Below are 24,866 nucleotides of genomic sequence, written 5' to 3'. Positions count from 1 at the left end.
TGGCGGAATGCCAGCAATAGAGTCACGTCTGATGGAGCTGCTACAAAGTGCCTGCAACCATGAACCGAGTATAGGACGCTGACAGTCGCGAGTATATCTCGCGCGTCCTCCAGAATGAGTGTACACTGTCCCAAGCATTCCTGTCACAGTTTTGTATGGCTCGCTGACCCGGTTCTAGACGCACAATGAGAAAGCCCAGCGCTATATCGGGCTTCTAGACGCGGCGCGTGTGGCCGGCCACTGGAAGGAATTTCCAGAACTTATAAGAAAAGTTTCCAAGCATGCCCCTGACCGAAAATGTACGCCTCCTAAACGAGCCCTGGAATCCAGTCTTAACCCTCGAGGCAGGCTTAATACAGGTCGCTAAATTTGAACACGATGTCGCCAACTACGCCTCTACACTCGCCCGCAGACCCGGCACTGCGCCATCGAACCAACCTCTACCAGATTCCCAAGCCACCTCTCTCGAAGAAGGCCTCCGCGGCACAGGACAACCGTTTGAAGAGGTGGTACAAGGCCAAACATGCTTGCTTTGGGCGCGCTGGGTAGGCGCCCACAAATCGGACCGCAAGACCCCCGCTATCACTTTCGAACCTATACGAACCGCAGCAGACGCCATTTCAGTATGGACAAAGATTTGCGTGGTCAAGACGGTTTACATCAAAGGGATGTTCTTAGCACAAGCTGGCGACGGCAAAGAGGCAAACGAACTACTCGGCTCTTTACTTCCTTGGCTAGATGCCAACAGGAGCATGGTTATTTCTACTCCTCAACTCCTTTACTGGGCACAGCAACTACTCGGTCGGGTTGCATTGGGCCAGAGCTCGTCAGTCACTGAATCCGGGGGCGACGTTCATCCCGAGTCGGCCTCGTTCAGACTCCAAGCATTCCGTCACTGGGCCGTGCTCGCGGTTAAGGACCAGGAGATTTCGGCATCGACTTATGGCAATGGCCCGGGACATTTGTCGAAGCTCGATATGTGGAGAGCTTACTATAGGTTCATGTCCAGTATACTGCAAAACAGACAAGGAATGGCGAACCACCTCTCCATTGGACACTCTGACTTGGCGATCGAGTTGAGGAGGGTAGAGACCTCTTATGAGAACGAGCTCTTGCGAAACGTTCAATTTCCAAAGGCTACCGAGTCCAACGCAATCATAGAGACCTGGGTGGAAGAATTTATTCTCAACTGGCAGATTCTTTGCGGACCCAGTTGGTCTGACTCGGACTTGGGTGAAGGTGGTCGCAATTCGTGTGGCAGAAATGTGCTCGACATGCTTTATCGAGCTGCCACAAAGTCATTTCACTCTACCCTTATCCTACGCCGCTTGTTCCAAGTGCATAAAGCCTTGACGGACTTTGCCTTGGCTTACAAGGCTTTGGACACCTATATTGAGCTTATGGAACGAGCGCGGACTAGGGCTGCCAAGTCTGAAACTGCAGCAACCAGCAGAGACAGTGACGAGGTCTATATGAAAACCATTGCTGAGGGTATTGAAGGCCTGTGCTCCTTTGGCCGCTACGCTGAGGCGGAAAAGGCGCATGAGCTGTGTGATAAGCTCGAAGATCTCCTGGACGAACTCGAACCGCCTGCCACAAGTTCTGTTCCCAATGGCGTCGCATCGAGAAGCAACGCAGTCGTCAACGGGGAAGGGCCGGTCACTCCCACTTTGTCCGCCGACTTGCTAGAGGCTGCCTACCGAGCCATTGGTATAGGAAAAGCCCAGTGGGCTCGGTGGACACCTTTCAGTGAGGAACGGACCAACCTTCAGACCACGGCCATTGAATGTTTACAGACGGCGGCAGCACAAGATCTCCCTCCTGAAAAGCTACTGCCATCCCTGTATGCACTAAGTCAATTGCTCGCCCAGACGCGAGACATTGATCAGGCGATCGCAACTGTGAAGAGAGCGCTGGCCTGGGAGACAGACAAGCTCGAGCAACACGACAACTATCGCATACAACGGCAACTGCTGCCATTCTGGCACTTGTTATCCCTCCTTCTCACTTCCCGGCACAACTTTGAGACAGCAAGCCAAAGTTGCGTGGCAGCATTTGAGCAATTTTCGCCACCAGAGACAATCTTCGGCGACTTCTCTAATGGTGCGTCGATTGGTGGAAGATCAGCTAATGGGAGTCGCAAACTTGGATTGGTGGATGATATGGAGTGTGACGAGTTACAAAAAATCATCGAGATTCGCATCACTGAACTCGCATTGACAGAGCTAATCGAAGGTCCAGAGCATGCGGTCAACAACAGCAACGACTTGCTTGCATTGTACTCCCGGCTGTTTGGACGATATGGAGTGATCGCTGTCAGCGAAGAAACGTCGAGAAAACGATCAATCCAGCCACCGAAAAGCTCGGGTGGCACAGTCAGGAGTCTTCCGGGCAAGCTGTTCCATCGAAAGAGACTGGGACGGTCGAGTGAATCATCCAAAGGAGTGCCGATCAATATCGCTCCGTCGATAACGGAAGAAGTGCGGCCCAGTACTCAGGCGACTCAGGCGACTCAAACCACCCAAGCGCCGACTATCCAGGTAATCAATGAAGACGGCAAACCGTCACCGCATAAGCACAAAATATTTCATATCCATGAGCATGGTAAGGAAGGGAAGCGTCACTCTTCAGCACCTGTATCCACAAAGGGTCTAAGGTCAAGGCGGTCCAGGTCACTGAGTCGAGGGAGAAAGGAGCCAAGTCATGCCTCAAGTACGAGACAGTCTTTCGAAACTTCGCAGGATACAGCCCCTACACCGGAGGCAATGACAGGTGCTGGCCAACCCGAGCAACGGCCCCAGTTAGAAACCATAAAATCTGGCGATGTTCCAGTGGTGGCTGTGTCTCCAGACCACGATGCGAGCGAAGGAGCCAAACAGCCCCTCAAAGAGATACCGCACAACCTGACATCGCATGAGAAAGTGCCACCTCCAGCGCAGCACCAAGATCAACCGCCACAGCAAGATGTGCGGCTGCCAGTCGTGGGGCCGGGGACATTGCGGACGGACCCTACACCTCGGTTTCCGCGCACTGCGTCTCAGAGACACGCCCTGAGTATACTGGTCAAAATATGGCTGATTATTGCAACGCTCTACCGAAGAGGAAACATGTTTGACGACTCACGGGAAGCTTGCGACGAGGCAGCTAAAGTGGCATTGAAGATTGAGGGCATGGTCGCCAGCGTGGAAAGTTCGGCGCGCGCCTTCGGTGACAGCGGATGGGGCGGCGGAGGGAAAAGCTCAGACGAGCTTTGGGCTGACGTGTATTGTGAGCGAGCGGAACTACTAATGGCTATTGCCCGAGCTCGCGAAGAGAAGGAAGGCACTGTCTTCTCTGAAGGGATCCGCGAGGCGGTGGACAACTATGAGCAATGTCTGATGTACTTTGCCGACCATCCGGGAGGGATCGTGGGCTTGAGTAATGTGCTCCTGGACTACTACGAACGCAAAGTGGAATTGGCCCGGCGAATCGACAATGGCAAGCCAAGGACAGAAGAGCCACAGCAGCCACAACCCCAGGATGAACCAAGTCGGCCAAAGCACAAACGCGAATGGAGCCGAATCTCTACGGGCGCCGCCACCAATGGCTGGTTCGAGATGGATGGTCCAGCTGCGAATACAAGCACCTCTGTGGGGACGTCCAACACTCCGTCGCCAAGAGAAGAGGATCTTAAGAAGACGCCGGACAACCTCAACAGATTGGCAGCTCGTGATCGGGCATATGGACTGCTGTCAACACTGACGAAATTGGGTTTGGGATGGGACAACTCAGAAGCATGGTTTGCGCTGGCCAGAGCGCATGAACTGGGTGGCGAGGTGGACAGAGCCAGAGAGATTCTCTGGTGGTGCGTCGAGTTGGAAGATACACGGCCTATTCGACACTGGGGAAATATTGGGTGTGGAGGGTACGTCCTCTGAGCGCGTCATATTATTGCGTGTCCTCGGTAGCACCTGGTGCTCCTGTAATCCCTGTGTAATGCGAAATAACTCTTGCCAAAACTCCTGCTAGTATAAACACGTAACAGTTTTCGAATGAGTCGCGACCCGTGATTACAGAATTCGCTCTCCGTACCCAGTATAGGCAAGGGATACTCGGTCACGTCGGTATAGCTATAAGCAAACTGGGGAGGCTGAGGTGGAGGCAAGGCACGAAGGAGGCGGTTGCAGGCCGTTGAACCAATCGCTTGGGGCAGATTTTGATCAGGCTTCCCAGTCGTATTCGTGGGTGCGGCCGCTTTGGGGGGGCTGATGTGGCATCAACCAGTGGCGGCGTCCCCCAATTTTAGCAGCAAAATCCCGACGGGCCGCTACAGCCTCACCAGCCCCCTCTGGGGTGGTCATACCAGCCTGACTGGAAGAGGGCGGATTGTGGTTACGTGCATTGGTGTGCGCACTCGGAGAGACATGGGTAATGGAGATGTTTCGATGTAAGAATAGAGAAGCGGCTCAAGCAGGCTCAAGCGGGTTCAATGGGAAGTATCGTATATTGAATGTCAGTCTCGCAGATAGAAAAGAAGTCAATGTGGGATCGACAAGGTGCGCAGCCACTGACGTTACCCAAGCACCCAGTGAAGGATGGGCCGGAGCCTTGGCGGTGCCGCGTAACCTGCTTTGATCAGGCTTGCCAGGCAAACTCGACAGGCAAAACTGGCCGGCAGTGGCGGGACAATAGGCATACGTAGACACTCTCAACCTCTCATCCACCCACTCACCCACTCACCCACTCACCAACTCACCAACTCTTTCACCATGTGAGCCCCAAAAGTCAGATCGGAAACGGGGAACCTTGTGGAAATGGTCACAACGGTATTACATCGCAATGGAGACCTACGCACATCAGTCGTTTGCCCATCGTCATCCACCGTTGAACCGTCCACACCGTCCTTCTCAGGCCTCGAGGTACCTTTCCGCAGTCCGACGTAACTGCGCCATGATGCCACGATGCTCACTCACTGCGGCCTTCGTATCGTCCTACTACTTCTACTACCCTCGTCCCGCTTTCTGGCTTTGCATTTTGACTCTTGGGTTTCTGTAAAAACATTGACTGTTGTTCCTTATTGTTTCTGTTTGTTGCAGACTGCGTCACTCGCTCCTCAATATCACCCTGTTGCGTTAAGCGGCTCTCTACCGTACATACATATCCTACACACTGCTAGGGCCAGTCTCGCTTAAGCCACCAGCCCTCGACGCCTCAAACGCCTCGTCTTGGTCCCTTCCCAACCACTTATCACTGAATCCTTGGAATAGACAGACACTCTTTTAATTGTGACAGGAACCGAGAGGCCCTTTGTCTGATTTCTCCTTCAAGCAACACAATAATTCCTGGTACGGGTGGTGCAACCAGCAAACCAGAATGAAACCCTCTGTCGCAGTGGTGGCTGCCGCTACATTGGCCGCCCCTCTAGTCTCGGCCATCCACCTCGCTCCCCGCTCCACCTCGAGTTCGCCTAGAACAATCGGCCTACCTATTGAGCGAAGACATGTTCCCGACATCCTCGCCCACGAAAGATCTCGCCTAAGGAAACGACAAACGCAACGAACTGTCGAACAGACGCTGGACAATGAACAGTCCCTCTACTACGCCAACATCACGCTGGGGACTCCAGCCCAGTCGTTACGCATGCACATAGACACGGGCAGCTCGGATTTATGGGTCAACGTTGCCAGCTCTTCTTTTTGCGGGTCTAGCCAAGATCCCTGCGAGGGGGGCACGTACGACTCCTCGGCCTCGTCGACATACAAGCTTGTGAATGACCAATTCAACATCTCCTACGTCGACGGCACAGGAGCTGCGGGTGACTACGTGGCCGACACCTTGCAATTTGGCGCCGTTACGCTGACAGACTTCCAATTTGGGATTGGGGAGACGTCCTCCTCACAGCAGGGTGTGCTGGGTATTGGTTACATGGCAAATGAGGTTCAGGTTCAACGTGCGGGACTGGACCCCTATCCAAATTTACCAGAAGCCCTTGTCCGAGGTGGCCACATTGCCTCCAATGCGTACAGTCTTTGGCTCAACGACCTGGACGCCTCAACAGGCGAGATTCTCTTCGGCGGCGTCAACACGGCAAAGTACGAAGGAGAACTCGCCACCATACCCATCATCCCCAGCAATGGCGTCTATGCCCAACTTACCATTGCCCTCACAGGCTTGGTAAGCTCTGGCAATGACCTCTCTTCCTCGTCATCGTTGCCCACGGCCGTCCTCCTCGACTCGGGCGCCACTCTTAGCTACTTGCCCAATGACATCACCCAGGACATCTACAACCAAGTCCAGGCTGTATATCAAAGCGATATCGGAGCCGCATATGCTCCCTGCAGTCTGTCCTCATCTACTGCCACAATCGACTTCACCTTCTCCGGCCAAACCATTCGGGTTCCATTCGACGAGTTGTTCCTTGACGCAGGGACAAACAACTTTGGCCAGCCTTTGACCTTCGAGAACGGCGAGGAAGCCTGCTTGTTCGGCATTGCCCCAGCTCAAAACTCGTTGGCCGTCCTTGGGGATACCTTCTTGAGGAGTGCCTACGTGGTCTACGACCTGGCCAACAATGAGATCTCCCTCGCGCAGACCGTCTTCAATTCCACGGGCGACAACATCCAGGAGATCACGACTGGCGAGAAAGCGGTTCCCAATGCGACACCGGTTTCAAGTCCCGTCACTGACGTGTCTGCGGGCACGGGGGGAGCCAGGCTTGGTACTGCCACTTCCAGCACCCCGTTGGGCGATACCAACTCCGGCTCCCTGGACAAGGGCAGCGCACGACCGATGGCTACCATGGTGGCTGCTATTGTGGCCGTTGCCGCACTTGTCGTATGAGACGATATTTTTCTCTGAGCGACAAGATATGTCTGTGGGTTGATCCGACAAAGCCGAGCAGCCACAGAGAAGAAGTACGACTATCAATAATTTCAGCCCTTGTATTATATATACATATACCTTAGTCCACACTTGTGGAAAGGGCGCCCTGATCATGTCACGTCACGTCCACTGCCTGTTTGACAGGCTGAAAACGGCATGAACGAGGACGACTCTCGGATGAGGGAATTTCAGAGCATTTTAAATTGCGACGCATGGCCGAGCGATTGCATTGCGTGGGGTGTTTTGGATTTACTCGCGACACTTTGAGCATTTTGCTGGCGTTTCTGTCCTTACTATTTTTACGAAGGTGGTTGAACACGACCTTACGACGTCTCAGACATACAACTTGCATGCATCAAGACACGGAATCGGGATAACGATAGAACGAAAGGGGGTTTGCGCCCATGAACGCGCGTGTTCTGCTCTTTTGCATTATTAGCGGACCGGGTCACCGGGTGGCAGGGTGACCCAAAAATAAGGTGCCCTAGAAGAATCTATATCTACGAGTAGAATCGTCTATAGGCAGATAGACTGATAATACGTAGATTCGTACTCGGTATTCTTAGCCGTGTACAAATTACCTATCTACAGATTCACAGTATGTTACCGGAACGTCCCGGCGATACCCACACACGAGTGAGTGAGTGACGTTCATTTTGTCTGAAAAGTATAATTATATTTTAGCTGGCGCGTGTTGTGTTGGCTTTGGCTTTGACTTTGTCTTCTATAAGGTTTCCCCATTGGGCAAGAGATCCGCCTGGGTCTCAGCCTTTTGCACATCCCTCGCTTTCCCTTCGGAACATACATTAGGGCATGGCGGCACCCACGCTCGGCCTCGAACTCCCTACACGAATTCCCTTTGCTGTAAAACTGGGTGGTGTGCCTCTGCTTACTGGCGTCGTGCGCCCGCTGGTATTCGAAACGCTTCCAGCGGCTGAGGTCGAACGTTGCCGGTGTCCGTTCCCGCTGCTACCCGCGCTGGCGCTTCCTGGCGCGCTGTCTTCGTCGGCGTTTAGAGGACCTTGTTGCCCCGGAGTCGCAGGACGGCCGGTAAACCCGCTGTTCCGATTACGGATTGTGGAAACAGGACTGGTCGAGTCGCTGTCAAGAGGTAGTGCCCGAGAAGTCGAAAACACTGCTCGTCCAAAGCCGGGCTCTGGGGAAGCGTCATCCTGTTCGTGTTGTGGCGTTCCCATGGGACTCTGATCATACACTTGTCGCTGTTCTTGCTGCCTCTGTTGACTTTCAGTCTCTTGCTGTGTCGGCTGTGGACTTGCGTCCATTTCAGTGTGATTCCTAAGCCCACTACTCGTCCCGGTACCTTCGGTCATTCCCTGCGTTTCCTTTTTGGGATATTTGTAGTAGCTTTCCATCCACGTCATCGAGCTTCCAGGTACGGGTCTGTTCGGAGTAGGGGCGGCATATTGGTATTGATATTGCAGAGGGGAATGAGAAGGCGAATGATTTTGGCCCGGCGATGAGTGCAGATACTGCCTCTCTCTCTGCTGCTGAGCATAACTCTTTACTCGCGGGGTGCGAGGTGAATCAATCGCGCCGTCAAAGTCTGAATATCCGCCAGCAGAGTCATCTTCAGACCAGTTCACGGCACTGCTATTACTGTTCTGCCGGCGGTGGAGCTGTGCCGTGTCATTCATGGAAAGAGCCAGAGCTTTTGGGATGCCATTTGTTGTACCGTCTTGAGCGTAGTAACTGAGCGCTTCTAGCACATGTGGGAAGACCAGTGTATGCACTTCCTGGGCCCAGAGGAAATCGAGGTGTTCGAAATGAGGAATCTCGGTCGCAATGGTGTGACGAGGGAGCTCCCTAAGCATGACACGGATATCGACCAGTGAGTCACTTCCCCCGTAGACGAGAACAATGGGGGTCTTGATGTTTCTCGTTGGGAACTTGGCAACTTTGTAATATCGGTTGCTGGCGCCAATGCTAAACCTGTTGGAGCTGTCGTCGTCGTACATCTGGAAAGATTTGTTACGGATAATTTGGAACCAATGCACGACGGACTTTGTGCTCGTGAAACTGTAAAGGTGAGGGTATGCAGCGAGTTTCTGCTGCACGCTGATGTTGCGGCCGTACCAAGCGAAGAGGAAGGAGAGAGACATGTCAATGAGGCGGACGAAGATTGGTGGGTAGAGGATCGATTGCCACATGGTGGCGGAAGACAGGATTGACTTGCGGCCAAACGCAAGGAACAACAGGTGAGGGTTGGTCTTAACCAGTGCATCCACGATACCGTTGCTGAGACCAGCAGGAGACATGGCCGGTGCCAAGGCGATGAAAAGATTGACCTTTTCGTTCAATTGGGGATGGATGGATAGTGTAGCAAACGCCTGTGCGGTACCCTGACTGAAACCGATATAGGAGAGCGAGGGCTGTGAAGTCGTGTTGAGGATGTAGTCAATCGTGTTGGGGATATCGTGAAAGGCAAATTCATCCATGGAGAAGTTCCAAAACCGTGCGGATATAGGCGAGTGTTTCGTGGATTTCTTGCTGTATTTGTTGCCTCGATTGTTACCCAGCCAGACGTCGTAGCCTTGCTGCACCAGCGTGAATGGAAGACATCGCTCCTCTTCGGTGAGGCAAACCCAAACCTCACTATTCATGAGGAGGCCATGGTGAAGGTATACCACGGGTTTCCTGATCGAGTCGGCCCCTGCATTGACCTGTATCCCGCTATGCTCCTCGCCTTTGCGAAAGGGAAGTCTATGGACCCCCAGCAAATATCCATCCCCGGTCTGGACAACATGTTCCTCGGCATAGTATCCAAAGAAGGCGCAGAGTTCGGTGAAATCCGAGCAGGTCGCGATCGAACTGTATGTATGCTTTCGTTGGGACCGGGCTTGCCGGGACTTTTGCGACGACAGTCGGTTGAATACGTTCTTGGAGGCGTTGTAGCAGAATCGAATGATGGGTTGAGGCAGGCCCAGTGTGATGATGCGAACGAGTACCTCGAGGGCCACAAGTATCAGGGACCCGAACAGGGCCAGGTATTCCCTCCTGATCAAACAGCCGTTAGTCACGGGGAGACTCGACAAAGAGATAGAGGAGAAGGAAAACACACCAAAAGAGCCGGCCAATGAATGGTACCCGTGCCATTGCGCTCACCGAAGATCAGAGAGATACAAAAGGTAGCAGAACGTCGGACGCCATGGGCAAATGGTTCACTCAATGGGTTTGCCGCCGTCGGAAAGGAATGACAAAGGAGTGGACCAGAAGCACATGCGCTGGGGTTGGTAACGGACGGTCGAGGTGGATGACCGCAGTTTCGCATCCCCAACGTCATTTCCTGCATTCGCCCTAGTGGCCCAAGTGACGCCGCTACAGGCAACTATACCGAGACATCGACCTCTAGTCTAACCATTTCCGGTATAGGTCTTGGCACAGAATTTTGCTTGTAATATCGCTTCGAACGTGTTTCGCCTTCTTCTTCTCCTTTTCTCTTCTTCATGAACAACGCAAAATATCAACGTTCCTTCAAAAAGCATTCCTACGAGGTTACTACTTCCAAGCGGTGATCCATGATGTACGGAAATCGTCTATTGGAATGGAGATCAATACAACTGTAGTCGATCTTGGGTGCAGTGCCAGTCTCCCTCTTTTGAGGTTGTGATTGGGACTGCAATGATTGACCACACATTAACCACACGAAGTCTTATCCATTTTGATAATGTCACAATATCAGCTACAATACATTTGGATTGGGGTCATCACATCGTTTTTCCGGGCCGAACACACCCTACCAAATACCTTGAACAGCCCTTCTGTATGACGATCACTTGCTTTCCAGCCATTCCTCAATTCTCTCGACGATATCAGCCTTCTTTCCACCAGTGGGAATCTTCTTCGTTGCACAAAAATCTTTCAGCTCTGCAACTGTCAGTTTCGCCAGTTGCCCTTTCTGCCAAAGTTTCCGGATCTCCTCTTCGTTCGTGCAATTCCCCGCCTCTGTCTTGACTTTCTTGCTTGCTGCGCTTGACGAAGCAGCTGCTCCATTCGCGGTGCCTCTCTTGGATCCCGTAGGTACCGTGTCTGGATTTTCCGCTAGATACTGCTTGAAGGCCTTCTCCAACATTTTGCCCCATTCTATGGTCTCGCTTCCTACACGTTTGTCTATCTGCCGGAATTTCGGTATCGTCTTGTCTTCGGGCTTTTCGGGGATCTCATCGTCGAGAGCTAGCGCTTGGAGGATCCTATAATGCCATTGTAGGCTAGGGTTGGGATACTTTGAAGGGTCATAGATGCCCTTTGGAAGATTTAACTGCTCTGATCACTTGGTTAGCATCGTTGCAGAAGTGATCTACGTCTCATAAGGATTATGTCACTCACGGACGATAGGCCTCATTGCGTCAACGAGCTCATCTGGTGCACGCAAAGGAGTCTCATGAGTACTTGGCGGGTTCTGTCGGATATCGTCCGCAAACGGCAGAGGAATCAGATGTAAGCCCTGGGGTGCGCCAGTGGCAGATACACCGGCAGCATTGGGCTTCTCGTCGCTGCCTTCAGCACTGAGTGTTGGAACCAGAGCAGCCATCACCGGAGCAGCATTCTTTCTCGGAACGAACCATGTCAGACCAAACAGTTGATCTTTGGCCAGTTTGCGATGCAGTGCGCTGTAAACACGTGTGCTACCCACAACATCCTCTTCTGATGGATACAAGAAGGTGGAATTTTTCATGTTCGCCCACATGGGTAACCTGGACATTGGCTTGAATCCAATCACGCGGATGACAGGCGGCCCAAAGTTGCGCAGTTTCTTGACTTCTTCGTCAGTAAACGTGATTTTCTCTCCTCCAAAGGTGTACGCTTTGCGAATTTCGGCCTTTTCTACTGCTCGGCGATCCTCCTCGGCGTCTGCGACTTGCTCTGTGAAACCAGTGACAATCTGGGGTCTTTCGGACCCAAGGTAGATGTAACTACTGCGAGCCGGCTTTTGATGTTTGTAGAGCAGATATCCCTTGACAGATATCTTGAAGTCTGGGGCCAACTCAAGCGGGACAGAAGAGAACAGTGCACGTTTCGGTGCAACTTTGGAGGCTATGGTGGATAGCAAGGACTGCAACAAGGAGATGCCGTCGCCAGCGCCGCTCACCAACTTCGAACCATCTGCATCCACAATGGACGGTGGGTTGTGGACGATCGCATCAGGATCCGAAGGCGACGACCGGTAAACGATGTCGTCCCAGAAGAGTTTCGTATCAAAGGTGTGATCCGAGGTGGAGATTGGGAACAGTTCAATTGTCACACCCAAGTCGTACAGATCTTTCGCTCTCACGGTGGCCTGAGACCGAGACTCCTTGTTGGATGAATGAGGGTCGTCATTATCCGTGACGATAAACAACCGGCGTGAGGTGAAATTGGCAGCTTTCTGCTGAAAGATCTGGTTGGCACAGAAAAGAACGTTGTGCATAGAGACAGGCTCCTTTGCCGGCCTGAAGATATCGGCCGACTCTGGAGACTCGGCTTCGACCAACTCTTTGAGAGCCTTAACATCGTCTGCTTCGGGCACATCTAGATCTGTGAGAAGGTAGCAGTGAGGAAAAGACCAACCACCCTTGGAATCTTCATCCTCGTCGTAGAACTTGGAGGCTTCTGTTCCAAAGAGCAAGATACCCATGAGATCCTTGGGCGTCGAGATGATTCGCTGCTGCATGAGATGGTATGCACATTTCAGTGCGGCCAACAGGGGTGAAGAGTTGTCGGAACGTTTCGAGGCAGATGATGATTGTGGCACCTTGAGCATGGACTTGTTGACCTCGACGGCAAACAGAACCGCATCTCGGACGGTCTTGTAGCCAGTTTCATCCACCTCCTCTTCCTCCTCATCGGGGTCGTCATTCCTACCAGCCTCGTCCGAATCACCCTTTGGTCGGTATGCCAAATTGTCACCCATACTGCGCTCATTAAGACAGGGAAGGACGTAGGCGGAGGTGTCGTGTGGAGGAGGAGGAGTTTGATGTAATGCCAACACGGCAACACGGCAAGGCAAGGCAGCAAGAAGGTCGCGCTCAAGGCTGAACCACGCGTTTTCACGTGAACGGGCGCAATTCCGCAGCTGCGGTCGAGACTCTGAGAGACACCGAGAGAAGATGGAGGCGGGCGATTTGGCGGCCACTTGATTCGTCCATTGTCATCATCATCATCATCGAACTTCCTAGACCTGTGGTTCTTGTCGGCGGCGAAAAAGTTCATCGGTTAGATTCCAAAGAGACAGCTCCCTACAACTGACACTATTACTCCATTTACACCAACAGCTCCTCAGCAGTAGTATTCTCCTTCAGACTCCTCTCATGGCTCGGTAACCACCAGTCCATCGTCGCCGAACGCAAAATGTCGTTACGTACCACTACAGGCCAGCTCACCCGCCGACTGGCGACGAAGCGCCCGACAGCGACCTCCCCTGTCAAGAATGGCCTATCGATTCCCCCGAGTGCCTCGATGGCAACGGCCGTCCCTCCTGTGACGCAGGATGCCACCGGTTCTAAAGGACCAACAGCAATGGTCTTTATGAACATGGGCGGTCCTTCGCACACCTCCGAAGTGGGCGACTTCCTCTCTCGTCTCTTCGCTGACCGAGACCTCATTCCCCTTGGCCCCTTACAACCCTACCTTGGGCCTCTCATCTCTCGCCGGCGCACCCCGAAGATCCAACAACAGTACGCAGCTATAGGCGGGGGTTCACCCATAAGAAAATGGTCCGAGCACCAATGTGCCGAAATGTGTAAGATATTAGACGAGTTGTCGCCAGAAACAGCACCACATAAGCCATACGTGGCGTTCCGCTATGCGAACCCCTTGACGGAGCAAATGTATGAACAACTTTTGAATGATGGATTTGGTGGTGGAAAAGGTGGTCGAGCGGTGGCATTCACACAGTATCCTCAATACAGCTGCTCCACCACGGGAAGCTCATTGAACGAGCTTTGGAAATGGCGCAACCGACTTGAGGGCAAGCGAGCAACGGGGGAGGTTAATCCAGAAGGTGCAATAACATGGAGCGTCATCGACCGCTGGCCCACGCACCCAGGGTTAGTCGAGGCATTTGCGCAGAACATCGAGGCCAAATTGGCCGAATACCCCGAAGAACGCCGGAAAGACGTGGTGATATTGTTTTCCGCCCACAGCCTCCCCATGAGCGTGGTCAACAGAGGCGACCCCTACCCGGCCGAGGTTGCTGCAACAGTGCACGCGGTCATGAACCGACTCGGCCACTCGCACCCGTACAGGCTCTGCTGGCAGTCCCAAGTCGGGCCTTCGGCCTGGTTGGGCGCCCAGACAAGCGACACCGTCAAGGAATACATGAAGCGAGGCCAAACAGACATCGTCCTGGTGCCCATTGCCTTTACGAGCGACCACATCGAAACGCTGTACGAGATCGACAAGGAAGTCATGCACGAGGACGCCAAGGGCCACCCGGGCGTCAAGCGCGCAGAGAGCCTCAACGGCAACCCGGTCTTCATCCAGGCCCTGGCCGACATCGCGCACAAACACTTGTTGAGTGGCGAGAGCTGTTCCAGGCAGATGGGGCTGAGGTGTCAAGGCTGCACGAGCGAGCGATGTCTGGAGCAGAAAAAGTTCTTTGCTGGTCAACACGCGAGGATTTTGCCCACTGTACGATAAATGCCGCCCGGTTGTTATGGTATTATGGTATCATGCGGGGAGAAAAATAACCGAGTACTGAGTGTACTGGCTGTGAGTCTATTAGAGTCCAGAAAAAATGAAAAAATTAATGAACAGACAGACATCTCGTCTCATTACATGGTGTTTTTTTTCCATCTCCCTCTTTGCCACGATAATCGTGGCTAGGGCTTCCTATGGCTTCTCGATTCTCTTTTCCCTTATTGTCGTGGTTTCTATCTAAGTCCCTGTTCTAGACCCAACACCCCAGGTCCCCTTTTGCTGAAATAGATGCCAAATTTTTGATCCTTTTGGGAGCTTCTCTTGTGGAGATGAGAGCCCAATATGTCACCCCCAATACCCAAACCCCGTACTCGCACGCGAGGTACTCAGTCCATGTTCAGTGATATATCCCTATCATCAGTCCTTGCCCTTGTATTGCGACTCCCCATTTCCTTTCCTTTTCCTTTAGAAAACAAGATGTGAATCTATTGTTTATCGATACATGCATGACCCCCAAGGAAAACCCAACGGGGTATTAAAAAAGAAGGGAGGGAGTCCCCGTCCCCGACCAGGATCGACTCAATACATGGTCCATCCGCCACTGACGTTGAGCACCTGGCCCGTGACCCAGCCGCTCTCGGGGCCGGCGAGCCAGGCGACGACATTGCTCACCTCGGGGGGAGTGCCGACACGGTTTTCTAGCGGGGTGTTGTCCATCTGCATCTTGACGATGGCTGGGGGGATGGTGTCGAGCATCTCGCTCTGGACGGGGCCGGGGGCGACACAGTTGACGGTGGTGCCGTGGGCGCCGAGCTCGGCGGCCCAGGAGCGCGTGAGGCCCTCGAGCGCGGCCTTGCTCGACGTGTACAGCGACAGGGTGGCGAAGCCGGCGCGGGCCCCGACGCTCGAGATGTTGACCACGCGCGACCGCGGCGGCATGTGCGGCAGCACGGCCTGCGTCATCAGGATGACGCCGCGCACGTTGACGTCGTAGACGCGCTCGTAGTCGTCGCGGGTGATGTCGCCGAGCGGCCGCGCCACCTGCACCGCCGCATTGTTGACCAGGATGTCGATGTTGGATCCGAACGCGGAGAGGGTCTGCGCGACGATCTCGTCCGGTGCCGAAACCTGCGAGAGGTCCGCGCGCACCGAGATCGCAGAGGATGCGTTGGGCAGGTGCTCGATCTTCTCGACCAGCTTGGCCGCGGGGGTGGCGGAGGATGGTGATGTGTAGACGATGACGACCTGGAGAGAATCAGGACAAGGAGACACGGTTGGTCGTGTGAGATAGATGGACGAGGAGGAATATGCATGTGTTGAATGGGGGGAGAAGCAGAGGAGGGAATAAAGGGGCAGGGGAGGGGAGAACCAGCCGTGATGGGAGAGGAAGATGGACCACCACCACCACAAGGATGGCTAGATAGCATGGACCTGCGGCACAGAGGCGACGAGTAAATCCCCTTCTTTCTTCATTTTCCACATCCCTTGCCATCTCCGTCTGGCCAGTCCTCATCCTCTCCACGCGCACCGACGAGAACGATCCAAGGAATTTCAAAACGTAAATGACAACGACAAACTACTGACCTTTGCGCCTCTCCTCGCCAGATCCAGGACCATGTCGGCGCCGAGTCCGCGGCTCGAGCCCGTGACAATCGCAACTTTGCCCTGCAATGTCTGCGCGGGAAGCGGTTTCTGCCCGGATGAAGCCTCCTCGTCTTTTGTCACGTCCGCCATGGTTTGGTTTCGCGGCCTACTGGGGGGGGGGGGGGGGGGGAGTTGAATTAGGTAGGTAGCGAGGTAGGTGGGTAGGGTGGATGGAAGGGCTATGGGTAATTGTTAATAGAGGATCGATTCAAGAAATGAAGGAAAAAGCAGTGAAAGAGTGACTTTCAGGTGAAGAATTGGAGGAACTGCATATATATGAACGCCTTGGTTGAAGGTGTGACGATGTATTTATTTGTATGTGGACCAAGTCAAATAAATGGGCCACTTGCGTGCGGCCGCACATGCCGCAATACGCAGGCGATATACAAATACGCCCATACATGTCACGTTAATTACACCACAGCGACGTCCTACTACAATCTCAATCTCAACTTCACGCACGGTGTTCCTAGATGGCTCACATACTTCTTTCTTTCTTGCAACAACTACATGAGCTCCATCTCCCAACCCTTCCACTCGGGAAATTTGAATGCCTCCTTCCTTTGCTTTGCAGCAAGAAGCCAGATCCTCTTGATCTCCTCATACAACGGCCTCAACTCGCCATCTTCGGGTTTTTTGGGATATTGTCTCTCGTCCCAGAAACTGCCATCAGGGTAGCTCTCCACCTGGGCCACAAACTCACACAAAACACGAAAATGCGTAGTCCACTCCAACTGACTGCTGCAATAGACCACCGCCTTCAGCACCGTTGCAGCGGACGCGACGGATCCGTTTGTCGATACCAGGTAGAGCCATTTCTTGAATATGTCTGCATCGAAGGGGGTTCCATTATGTCCTTGGACGTACCCACTTGCATAAATAGCCTCGACAAGTTCAAGCGTTTCTGCTGGATGTTGCGGACCGATATTGGTAATGAGGTGTCTCAACACGGCGTGGTCGACTGGTAGACCTTTCTGCTCACGCCCGTCATAATATGCCACCAGCGCGGCTGTCAATGTTCTGGCTCCGGTGTTCCCCTCTTGGTCGAACAGTTCGGGGAAGGTTCGCTTGAAAACGCCCATACCGCGCAATTTCTGGCCAGAATCACCATCACGGCGCCGTTTGGAAACGATATCCATCTGACTCTTGTTGCTCAGAAACAAAAGCTTTGTGTCGCCTCGAAACGTCTTGACCAGATCTACTATTGCTGCCATTTGAGTCGCAATATCAATCCTCAACCCCTCGTGCTGCATTTCGTTCGGCTGCGGGTTCGTTGACGGGTTGCGAAGATCAAAGGCAAGAGTGAGCAATTGCTCCAGACTCATCTTGCGAATATCGTCCCCTGACAGACTGCCGGTCGACATCTGAGCAGAGGCTGTACATAGCCTGTGAGCCAAGTCTGTCTTGATGAGTTCGATAGCAAATTCTCTAAAGTTTGGACTGAATGGATTTTTCCGACACCCATGAGCAATTGTCAGACAAGCTCTGGCAACTTCCTCGCAGCTGGCGCCGACCTCCATCAAGGTATCCGCAAGTATCCATCCCCCTTGGAGCAGATCAAACCCAAGGCCCACTCTTGGAAAGGCCTCCTTGACCAAACGCACCCATTCGACGACCAGATCGTAACGGCGATCTCGGATGCAGGCGCAGATAAGTGTCCTGGAAATAAGACCGGTAGGTATCAACCCAGCGTACTTGATGGCATGGACCGTGAAGCCAAAGGACTGGGCGGACGGATTTTGCGCCGTGTGCTGCAATAGAAGTCTCTGAAACAGGCGGGCGAATTCCACCGGTCGAAATCTCGAGGTGTTGACGCCGTGAATCTTGTCCAACGTAGACTCGACCACCGCCCAGTTGCCCTCGCAGGCGTTCAAAAACGTGTATTCGCTTAGAATGTCAATATGCTCGACATTCCCCAGCATTGGCCCAAGCTGATCGAGGACAATGTCCGCATTGTCCGAGTCTTTTGAACGGACGAGAGCTTTGAGAACAGGCATAATGATATCCTGAGAAGGGACGAGCCCACGCCGTCGGGCTACATCGATCATCTTTTTGGTCTCTTCAAGACATTCTGAGATGGTGTGCTGCTCTTCGCAAAAATAGTTCAGGTATTTAATCGATAGCTGAAAGGCTTCAGCAGGATCCGCGGAGTCCTGTTGCAGTGAGTCGGGGAAAAGGATGTTCTGAACCCTGCTGGAAGTGGTATCTGTCTCTAAGAGATACTGTACAAGGTCAAACGCTGGTTGAATACTGAGATCTTTGAGCCTGAATAAGCTTCGATGCTCGTAGAATACAGCTTCCGCCATTGCCCAATTCAGAGTACTGGGTCGGGTGGTAAAATGTCTCATGACAGCGAGCCAGCGCCGATACTGATAGTGTCGCCTCATTTTCCTATTCTCGGGCTGTATAAATTGATGCAGGCTGAAGAGAGTTTTCGGATCCAGGATGTCTTTGGCGTGATTGACAAAGTCCTCCGGTGCCGAAGGCAGCAAGCATTCGACTGCAACTGGATCCCAGGGCAGCTGTGGGACTTGGCTGAGCAAATCTCTCAGAGCCTGATCTACACCTTTGTCATCGAGGTAAGCAATCAAATAAACTGCTCGATCCCCACGAGCATGGAACGCTCCACGTATTGTGGCCTCGACCTGCTGGTCTTCGTGGTTCGATCCTGGTATGGATTTCGTCTGGTCAAGAAGCGGATCCATGGATGGAGAGGCTCCTTTCCTGTCACTTTCTTCTCGAGGAGGCCGCCCCTGGCTACTACCATCCTCTGTATGGAGTGGATTCTGCGGGATTGGGAACTCGATTGGCGTTTCCTGCCCGTGCATGGGATCCACCACTGCGACTCTTCTGATGCGCAAGTCCGAAGTGCTTCTCTGACCCTTCTGAGGTGTACGATCATGGTTAGACTCCTTCGACGGGGAGTAAGCGGAAACCTTTCCTGCAGAGCCCTCAGGGATACGACCAAGCCAATTCTGAAGATTTGTAGCTCTGTCCACGTCCAACTTGTGCTGATGTTTTGGAGGCATACTGGTTTGATAACTCGGTGTTCTATGTGGCACCTTGCTGAGCCTCAGATGCTTCTCCGCAGCCACGCCGTTCATACCACTTCGATCCGTCCCAATTGTCGGTGCGGTCTGGGATGGTCGGCTTGTTGCTTTGGAGGAAGGCACGAATTGGATAAAAGGTGGGTATTGCAGTTCGGCCTCGGGAGGAAGATTCTCTGATGTTATGTCGTGGATGTGTTCCGAGTGTTCCTGGAGAGCTACAGCGGAGAAATCCCTCGTCGGAGTCTTCTTCTTCCTCTTGGTACTTCTCGTGCTCAATGTAAAATCTTCACCTCTTTCTGCAGCTCCAATCATAGCATTGAGTTGGCTGGCGCCTCTTCCATGGGACAACGACCGTATGATTTTCTTGGACTCGAGAGCCTGTTCCGCCAGGCGGACTCTCCGGTTGACTTCATAGTTGAGGGTCGCAATACCGCAGACACCTCCCAGAGTGCTGGCCACAAGGACGGGAGACGATAGGGCCAGTCGACGCAGAGCTCGCAGAGCATTTTTGGAGGGAACGATGGCTGATTGCGATGCTGGATGTATTGGAGGATTCATCGTGAGGTTGTACTCCGGGGCTGGGGCGCGGGAAGCCTAGACAGTGGCAACGAGACTGAGCCGTTCATTGATGGAGGCACATGGTCAGGTATCGAGGACTCGCAGCTTCAACCGTTGTATGCTAGGAACATAATAACATTGAATGACAAAGTTGCTGGCGTGTGCTTGAGTGCAAAGTATCATGCGATTCGAGGTCCAAGTCTCCACCTGCGGAGAAAGGAATGTGAGGGTGAGTGAATGAATCTGCCAAGTCGCAGTTGGTTGCCCTCCAGCGTCCCCCGTCCAGCGTCCAGCGTCCAGCCTCCATCCTCCAGCCAGACCTCCAATGCTGTTATCTCCACCAATGCTCCCACGTTCCCATGCACTCATCCAGATACGGAATATGTACGGCTGGCCCTACTCGTGCCACCCCCTGGGGGTTTGGTGCAATGACACCGACCGATCTCAAAGCCACTAAATGTACTCGGTACTCACAGCACATATATCGTCCTTGCAATGTCGACCATCCGAGCACTCCGCTCCCTTTCCTTCGTGGGCCTCCCTGAGCACGCCGCCACTGCAGGTCACTGGGACTCGATCTCGCCAGTGTGATCTCAGGCGCTGTACACCAGTGCCGTGAATGTGGCAATGAACCTGTTCAAAGCGGATGATAATATCATTCTGTCCGAACACATCTCTCCAGCTCCAATTCGGAGCGAGCAGAAGAACGACAGCAAGGACCAAATTGCACTTCAGGATGTCTCTGCTATTTCAGTCCATGTCAAATCCCATTCAAGCCATGAGCATGCGGGTCCTCATGTGAGTATTGTGTCCTTCGCATCTCTGAGCATGCGCACCAGAAATGCTGACTTTCCGATCCCAGGCAGAGGTCCGTGCCAGACATCGATATACGTTCCGTCGACCCCGGGCTCTTCAGTTCTTGTATCGATCCCAGGTCGTCCATGCCGGGGACGAGCGCGGACTTCCTGAGTCGGTAACCCGGTCGAGCATATCCAGCCATCTGCCCGAAGATATCGCCAAGGAGAGGGAAAGACTCGATCTCTTCATCGATCTGATCTGGGTTGGCATTATCAGCAATCTCTCCGAAGTATTCTCATCATTAGCTTTCAGACCCGAAGATCCACACCTAGGCATTGCATCGGTAAGGCACGCGACCCTGGTGGCGCCTCCGGAGGATCCCAATTCAATGGACTGATTCTGAGATGCATAGCTCGTCTTTATCTTGGTCTTCATGCCTTCGTGGCGGATCTGGGACGCGATGCGTGAGTTTCTGAACAACTACTACATGGATGACATGATACAGCGCACTTTTACTCTATGGGTTCTGTTCCTTTCGGTCTTTTACGGCAATCAACTGGCATATTTGACTGAAGATATCGACGAGACCAAGCAATGGGTCATCTCGACATATCTCGTTATTTTCGGTGCCTTTGGAATCATTGAACTGGTGTATTCGATCTTCATCAAGTGGCTGCGGAAGCTAGTCCTCTTCCAGACCATCCTTCGACTCCCTTCAATTGCGCTCTGGGTCGCTGCCATCAAGATTCCTGGTGCTCGTGCTATCGGCCCTGTCGTTGGTGCAACCGTCTGCGAGTACTTTTGTCCCCTTATCTTAGATTCACCAATGACGGAAAAGCTCCTTCCAATCGAAGTCAAGAAAGCTCTGGACGTACACCACTTTCAATCGCGCATGTCCAACTTCTTCATCATCATTCTTGGCGAGGGCGTGCTACAACTTGTCAAGGACGGTCCACTAGGTCTCGGCCTCAACAGGAGCACAGGGGTCATGATTTGGGTGCTGTTGATCTACTCCGAGTTCTCGTTCCTTTACTTCAACCGTGACGGGAGTAGGACGTTCATACCGGGCGCCACTCACAAGGGACGCAAGAGCTTGTTGTGGGTCTTTTGGCACATTCCACTCTTCTCCTCGATCTTGACCTTTGCCTCGGGCGTCATGTTCATCGTCCGCCACCAACCCGATGCACCATACAACTCACTAGCCGGTCCATCCGGGGAGCCGATACCACGAGAGGACCTGCCGCGCTACCTGAATCGCGCAGTGTGGACCTGTGCGGTCTCGCTGGGGATCATCATGCTCAGCATGACGATCTTGGCTCTGCTGGACAAGTCCCTGGACGAACCGGCCACGCTCAAGGTCAACAACCGATACGTGCGGCTTTCGGGGCGGATCGTGTACATCATTGTGATCCTGTGCGTGCCCGCCACCTCGCATATGGACCCGCGACTCTTTCTCAGCATCGCCGCATGTATGCTCCTCGGCGTGACTGTCTGGGAGTGGAACGTCGGGCTCGACAGGGGAGGGGCGCTGATTGAGCCTCCGGGCCTCAGCCACATGATGAGCCGGGAATTGAACGCCTAGCATTTGCATGCCTGGTCAAAAGGGCCGGTAACAGAGTGGGAAACCACAGTGTCAAGTCTACATTGAATGAGCCTCACGATTTTAGTTTTCATGTCTATCTTTTCCATTGAGGCAGGCATGTCCTGTCCATACCTACATACGGTTCCTAGTTATGTGTACCTACCCTAGCTGCCTAGGTGTGTATGTACATAATGTACTCAGTTACGGATATAAGTAAAAACAAGCCTTTCTAGCGTGGACAAATACCCAATACAACAAAAACATCTGATCATCATGCCACGCCATGCCTTGCCATGCCAGACTCAGACTTGGGAACTTGGACTTGGCCGGTTCGACCCGATCTGAATGTACATGTACAGTCTGTACAGTGTATGCATGCCACACTACGAGCAAGTCCGCGAGAATGAATCCAGCAAAACCGGAGTGAGTGGCTTCCGAGAGGGTTTCAGAAGCATGATCAAGGTCGAAGCAAGGCAAGTACAAAACGGGTGTAAGAATCATTCTCACTGAGTTATGGCTCAGGTATGATACCCAGATACCCAGATAGATAGACAGATAGATACTTGACTAGATATGTACCACATACATACAATGCTATGCCAAAAAAAAAAAAAACAAAAAAAAAAAGCACGCCTCGAAGAAGATATGCCCCAAACTCCATGGCCATGGATGAGGCAAATGGTGGACCGACAGGAAACCCAAACAAATCTATGGTCCTTCCTGGTATAGTATATGGCAAGAAACAAGTAAATATACACATAAATGGCTCATTCTAGATGGCCGTCGTCGCCTTCTGTTTCGTCAAGATGCACGGCAGATGGTTCCACAAGATAGACTGTGTGGATTGAATTAGCAAACGCCTTTCAAAAGACAAAGGAAGGGGGTCAGGAGACGTACCGTTTGGTCTCAAGAACCAACTGAGAACAAAAACCACGACAAAAATCGAGGCAAGGCAAATGAAGACAATCCCGGCGTAGATTCCTACCGTTTGACTGTAAATCAGATTAAAGACTGTCGGCGCCACCACGCGTGCCAGAGCGTGCAGAAGACCCGATGCCCCCAGCACTTGACCCGTTCGGTCGGCCGGAATATGTTTCGTGAGAGAAGATTGGAGCGTAGGCGAGCCGATCCCTCCGAGAGATGCAATCATGCCAGAAAGGACCATGATCGCACCAGACGGAGTGAAAGCATATCCAATATACCCGACAAGGTCGAAGATGATGGCACCTCGGATGATCCAGATATCGAGCATATCCGAACCTTTGTGCCCTTTGGATTGCATCTGTGCAGGTCCCCGGAAGCATCTGGTGAGTAAGGGTAGAATGAGGACCAACCCGGCCACGCGACAGATGTTAACGGCCGAGAGATACATGCTCGAGTTGACTGCTGTCCAGCCGAAGCGGTATTCCGCATAGATAATCATGATTTGCACGGTGCCCATTGCCACGCCGAACATCATTGTATCGATCGCCGCGAGCACGAACAGGTTTTTCCGCAGGGCCGAGCTGGAGCCTTCGCCTTTCGGACGCAGAACCCAGAGTGGTTCGAAGAGGTTGTAGTTCTTGATGACCGTGAGCCAGTTCTTGTCGGGTAGCTCAGCCCGAGCAAACTCTCTTTTCTCCTTCGCTAGCAATTGTCGCTCCTTGGACAGCGACTCGGGCACCGCAATTAGGGTGAAAACAATGAAGAAAGCGTTACACGCAAGGGCCAGGTAGAACGCAATCATGACTGTCCCCGTCACTTTGATCAAGTAGCCCGACACGATGGGACCCAACGCAATCCCGGCGAAAAGTGTTCCGTGGAAATAACCAAAAGCGACAGCTCGGCGTTCGGGGGATGAGCAGTCGGACGCATACGCAAAGGCCAAAGCCAGAGCCGTGGTGAACGAACCACACAGGCCGTCGATCAAGCCTCCAAGAAGAAGCCAGTAAACCGAAACCTGACCGTTGGTCTGGCCGACAATGATGGTGATGATTTCGGCGGCGAGCGCGCCGAGGGAGGCAGTGACCATGACCTTCTTTCGGCCGATTCGGTCTGACAGCGACCCCAGATGGGGAGATATTACGGCGGAAAAGATCCCGCTGAGCAGATTGATGTAGAGATTGAAGTTGGCCACCCGGGATTGCACATTGGGATCTCTGCACTGGGGGTTTTCTTCTCCGAGGACCACAGGGAGAAACTTGAAGTTTGGATTCTTGGACGCTTGCTCCGAAAGATAGTCCTTGCAGATTAGGTCGAGAATGAGGTATGTTTTGGGAACAATGATGCCGCCAAAGGCGATGCAGAAGGGGAAGAAGGCGGGAAGAAGCCAGAATATCTGGACAAGGTAAGCAACAGTCCAACGTAGAGGGAGAGGTCAAGATTTACTGATGGCGTCTTGTACCAGGGGAGGTCGCCGGAGCCATGAGCACCATTCCAAGGTTCATTGATGGCCCTCTCAAAACTTGCGCGAGCTCTTTCATGTGCGACGGGCGTCTTCCGACGCTGGTTTGGGCTCATCAAAGGGCTCATCTCGTCATCCTCGTCATCCTGGCCATCGCTGATACGGAACCTCGCATGTGTGGTGGGATGGCTGTGGCTTTCCTCGACCAGTCTAACCTCCTCTTGCGCCTCCTCTGCGAAGGCATCTTCAGGGTCCAGCATCGTGACTTGAGAAAGGGGAGACTCGTGCGCAGAGAGTTGTTCCCACGCGGTAGGAGGAGGAGGAGGAGGAGGAGGAGGAGGAAGAGGAGGAGGAG

General features: G+C 53.1%; 9 protein-coding genes across 9 annotated transcripts; 4 read left to right on the top strand and 5 right to left on the bottom strand.

Annotated features, from left to right (window-relative positions):
* Positions 1–281: 281 nt before the first annotated feature.
* On the top strand, positions 282–3,917 carry AYO20_11472 (hypothetical protein; the record flags this gene model as incomplete). Its single annotated transcript, XM_022649720.1, has 2 exons — positions 282–2,604; positions 2,749–3,917. 2 exons carry the CDS (start codon positions 282–284, stop codon positions 3,915–3,917), a joined length of 3,492 nt encoding a protein of 1,163 aa, XP_022494309.1.
* A 1,435-nt stretch (positions 3,918–5,352) lies between these two features.
* On the top strand, positions 5,353–6,819 carry AYO20_11471 (hypothetical protein; the record flags this gene model as incomplete). The annotated part of the gene is made up of 1 exon (XM_022649719.1): positions 5,353–6,819. One exon carries the CDS (start codon positions 5,353–5,355, stop codon positions 6,817–6,819), a length of 1,467 nt encoding a protein of 488 aa, XP_022494308.1.
* Positions 6,820–7,667: 848 nt separating this feature from the next.
* Positions 7,668–9,975, bottom strand: AYO20_11470 (hypothetical protein; the record flags this gene model as incomplete). Its single annotated transcript, XM_022649718.1, has 2 exons — positions 7,668–9,876; positions 9,941–9,975. The coding sequence occupies 2 exons, from the start codon at positions 9,973–9,975 to the stop codon at positions 7,668–7,670; spliced, it is 2,244 nt and encodes a 747-aa protein (XP_022494307.1).
* Positions 9,976–10,651: 676 nt separating this feature from the next.
* On the bottom strand, positions 10,652–12,769 carry AYO20_11469 (hypothetical protein; the record flags this gene model as incomplete). The annotated part of the gene is made up of 2 exons (XM_022649717.1): positions 10,652–11,142; positions 11,206–12,769. 2 exons carry the CDS (start codon positions 12,767–12,769, stop codon positions 10,652–10,654), a joined length of 2,055 nt encoding a protein of 684 aa, XP_022494306.1.
* Positions 12,770–13,206: 437 nt separating this feature from the next.
* Positions 13,207–14,496, top strand: AYO20_11468 (ferrochelatase; the record flags this gene model as incomplete). The annotated part of the gene is made up of 1 exon (XM_022649716.1): positions 13,207–14,496. One exon carries the CDS (start codon positions 13,207–13,209, stop codon positions 14,494–14,496), a length of 1,290 nt encoding a protein of 429 aa, XP_022494305.1.
* A 579-nt stretch (positions 14,497–15,075) lies between these two features.
* On the bottom strand, positions 15,076–16,230 carry AYO20_11467 (hypothetical protein; the record flags this gene model as incomplete). The annotated part of the gene is made up of 2 exons (XM_022649715.1): positions 15,076–15,741; positions 16,081–16,230. The coding sequence occupies 2 exons, from the start codon at positions 16,228–16,230 to the stop codon at positions 15,076–15,078; spliced, it is 816 nt and encodes a 271-aa protein (XP_022494304.1).
* Positions 16,231–16,646: 416 nt separating this feature from the next.
* On the bottom strand, positions 16,647–19,748 carry AYO20_11466 (hypothetical protein; the record flags this gene model as incomplete). Its single annotated transcript, XM_022649714.1, has 1 exon — positions 16,647–19,748. One exon carries the CDS (start codon positions 19,746–19,748, stop codon positions 16,647–16,649), a length of 3,102 nt encoding a protein of 1,033 aa, XP_022494303.1.
* Positions 19,749–20,375: 627 nt separating this feature from the next.
* On the top strand, positions 20,376–22,128 carry AYO20_11465 (hypothetical protein; the record flags this gene model as incomplete). Its single annotated transcript, XM_022649713.1, has 3 exons — positions 20,376–20,546; positions 20,611–20,889; positions 20,959–22,128. The coding sequence occupies 3 exons, from the start codon at positions 20,376–20,378 to the stop codon at positions 22,126–22,128; spliced, it is 1,620 nt and encodes a 539-aa protein (XP_022494302.1).
* Positions 22,129–22,895: 767 nt separating this feature from the next.
* On the bottom strand, positions 22,896–24,771 carry AYO20_11464 (hypothetical protein; the record flags this gene model as incomplete). Its single annotated transcript, XM_022649712.1, has 3 exons — positions 22,896–22,963; positions 23,026–24,445; positions 24,496–24,771. 3 exons carry the CDS (start codon positions 24,769–24,771, stop codon positions 22,896–22,898), a joined length of 1,764 nt encoding a protein of 587 aa, XP_022494301.1.
* Positions 24,772–24,866: the final 95 nt, after the last annotated feature.

This window comes from Fonsecaea nubica, assembly GCF_001646965.1.
Source record: "Fonsecaea nubica strain CBS 269.64 chromosome Unknown Scaff157, whole genome shotgun sequence".
Lineage (NCBI taxonomy): Eukaryota > Fungi > Ascomycota > Eurotiomycetes > Chaetothyriales > Herpotrichiellaceae > Fonsecaea > Fonsecaea nubica.
The sequence above is the reverse complement of the archived record's forward strand: the minus strand, read 5'-3'. Positions and strand labels throughout refer to the sequence as shown.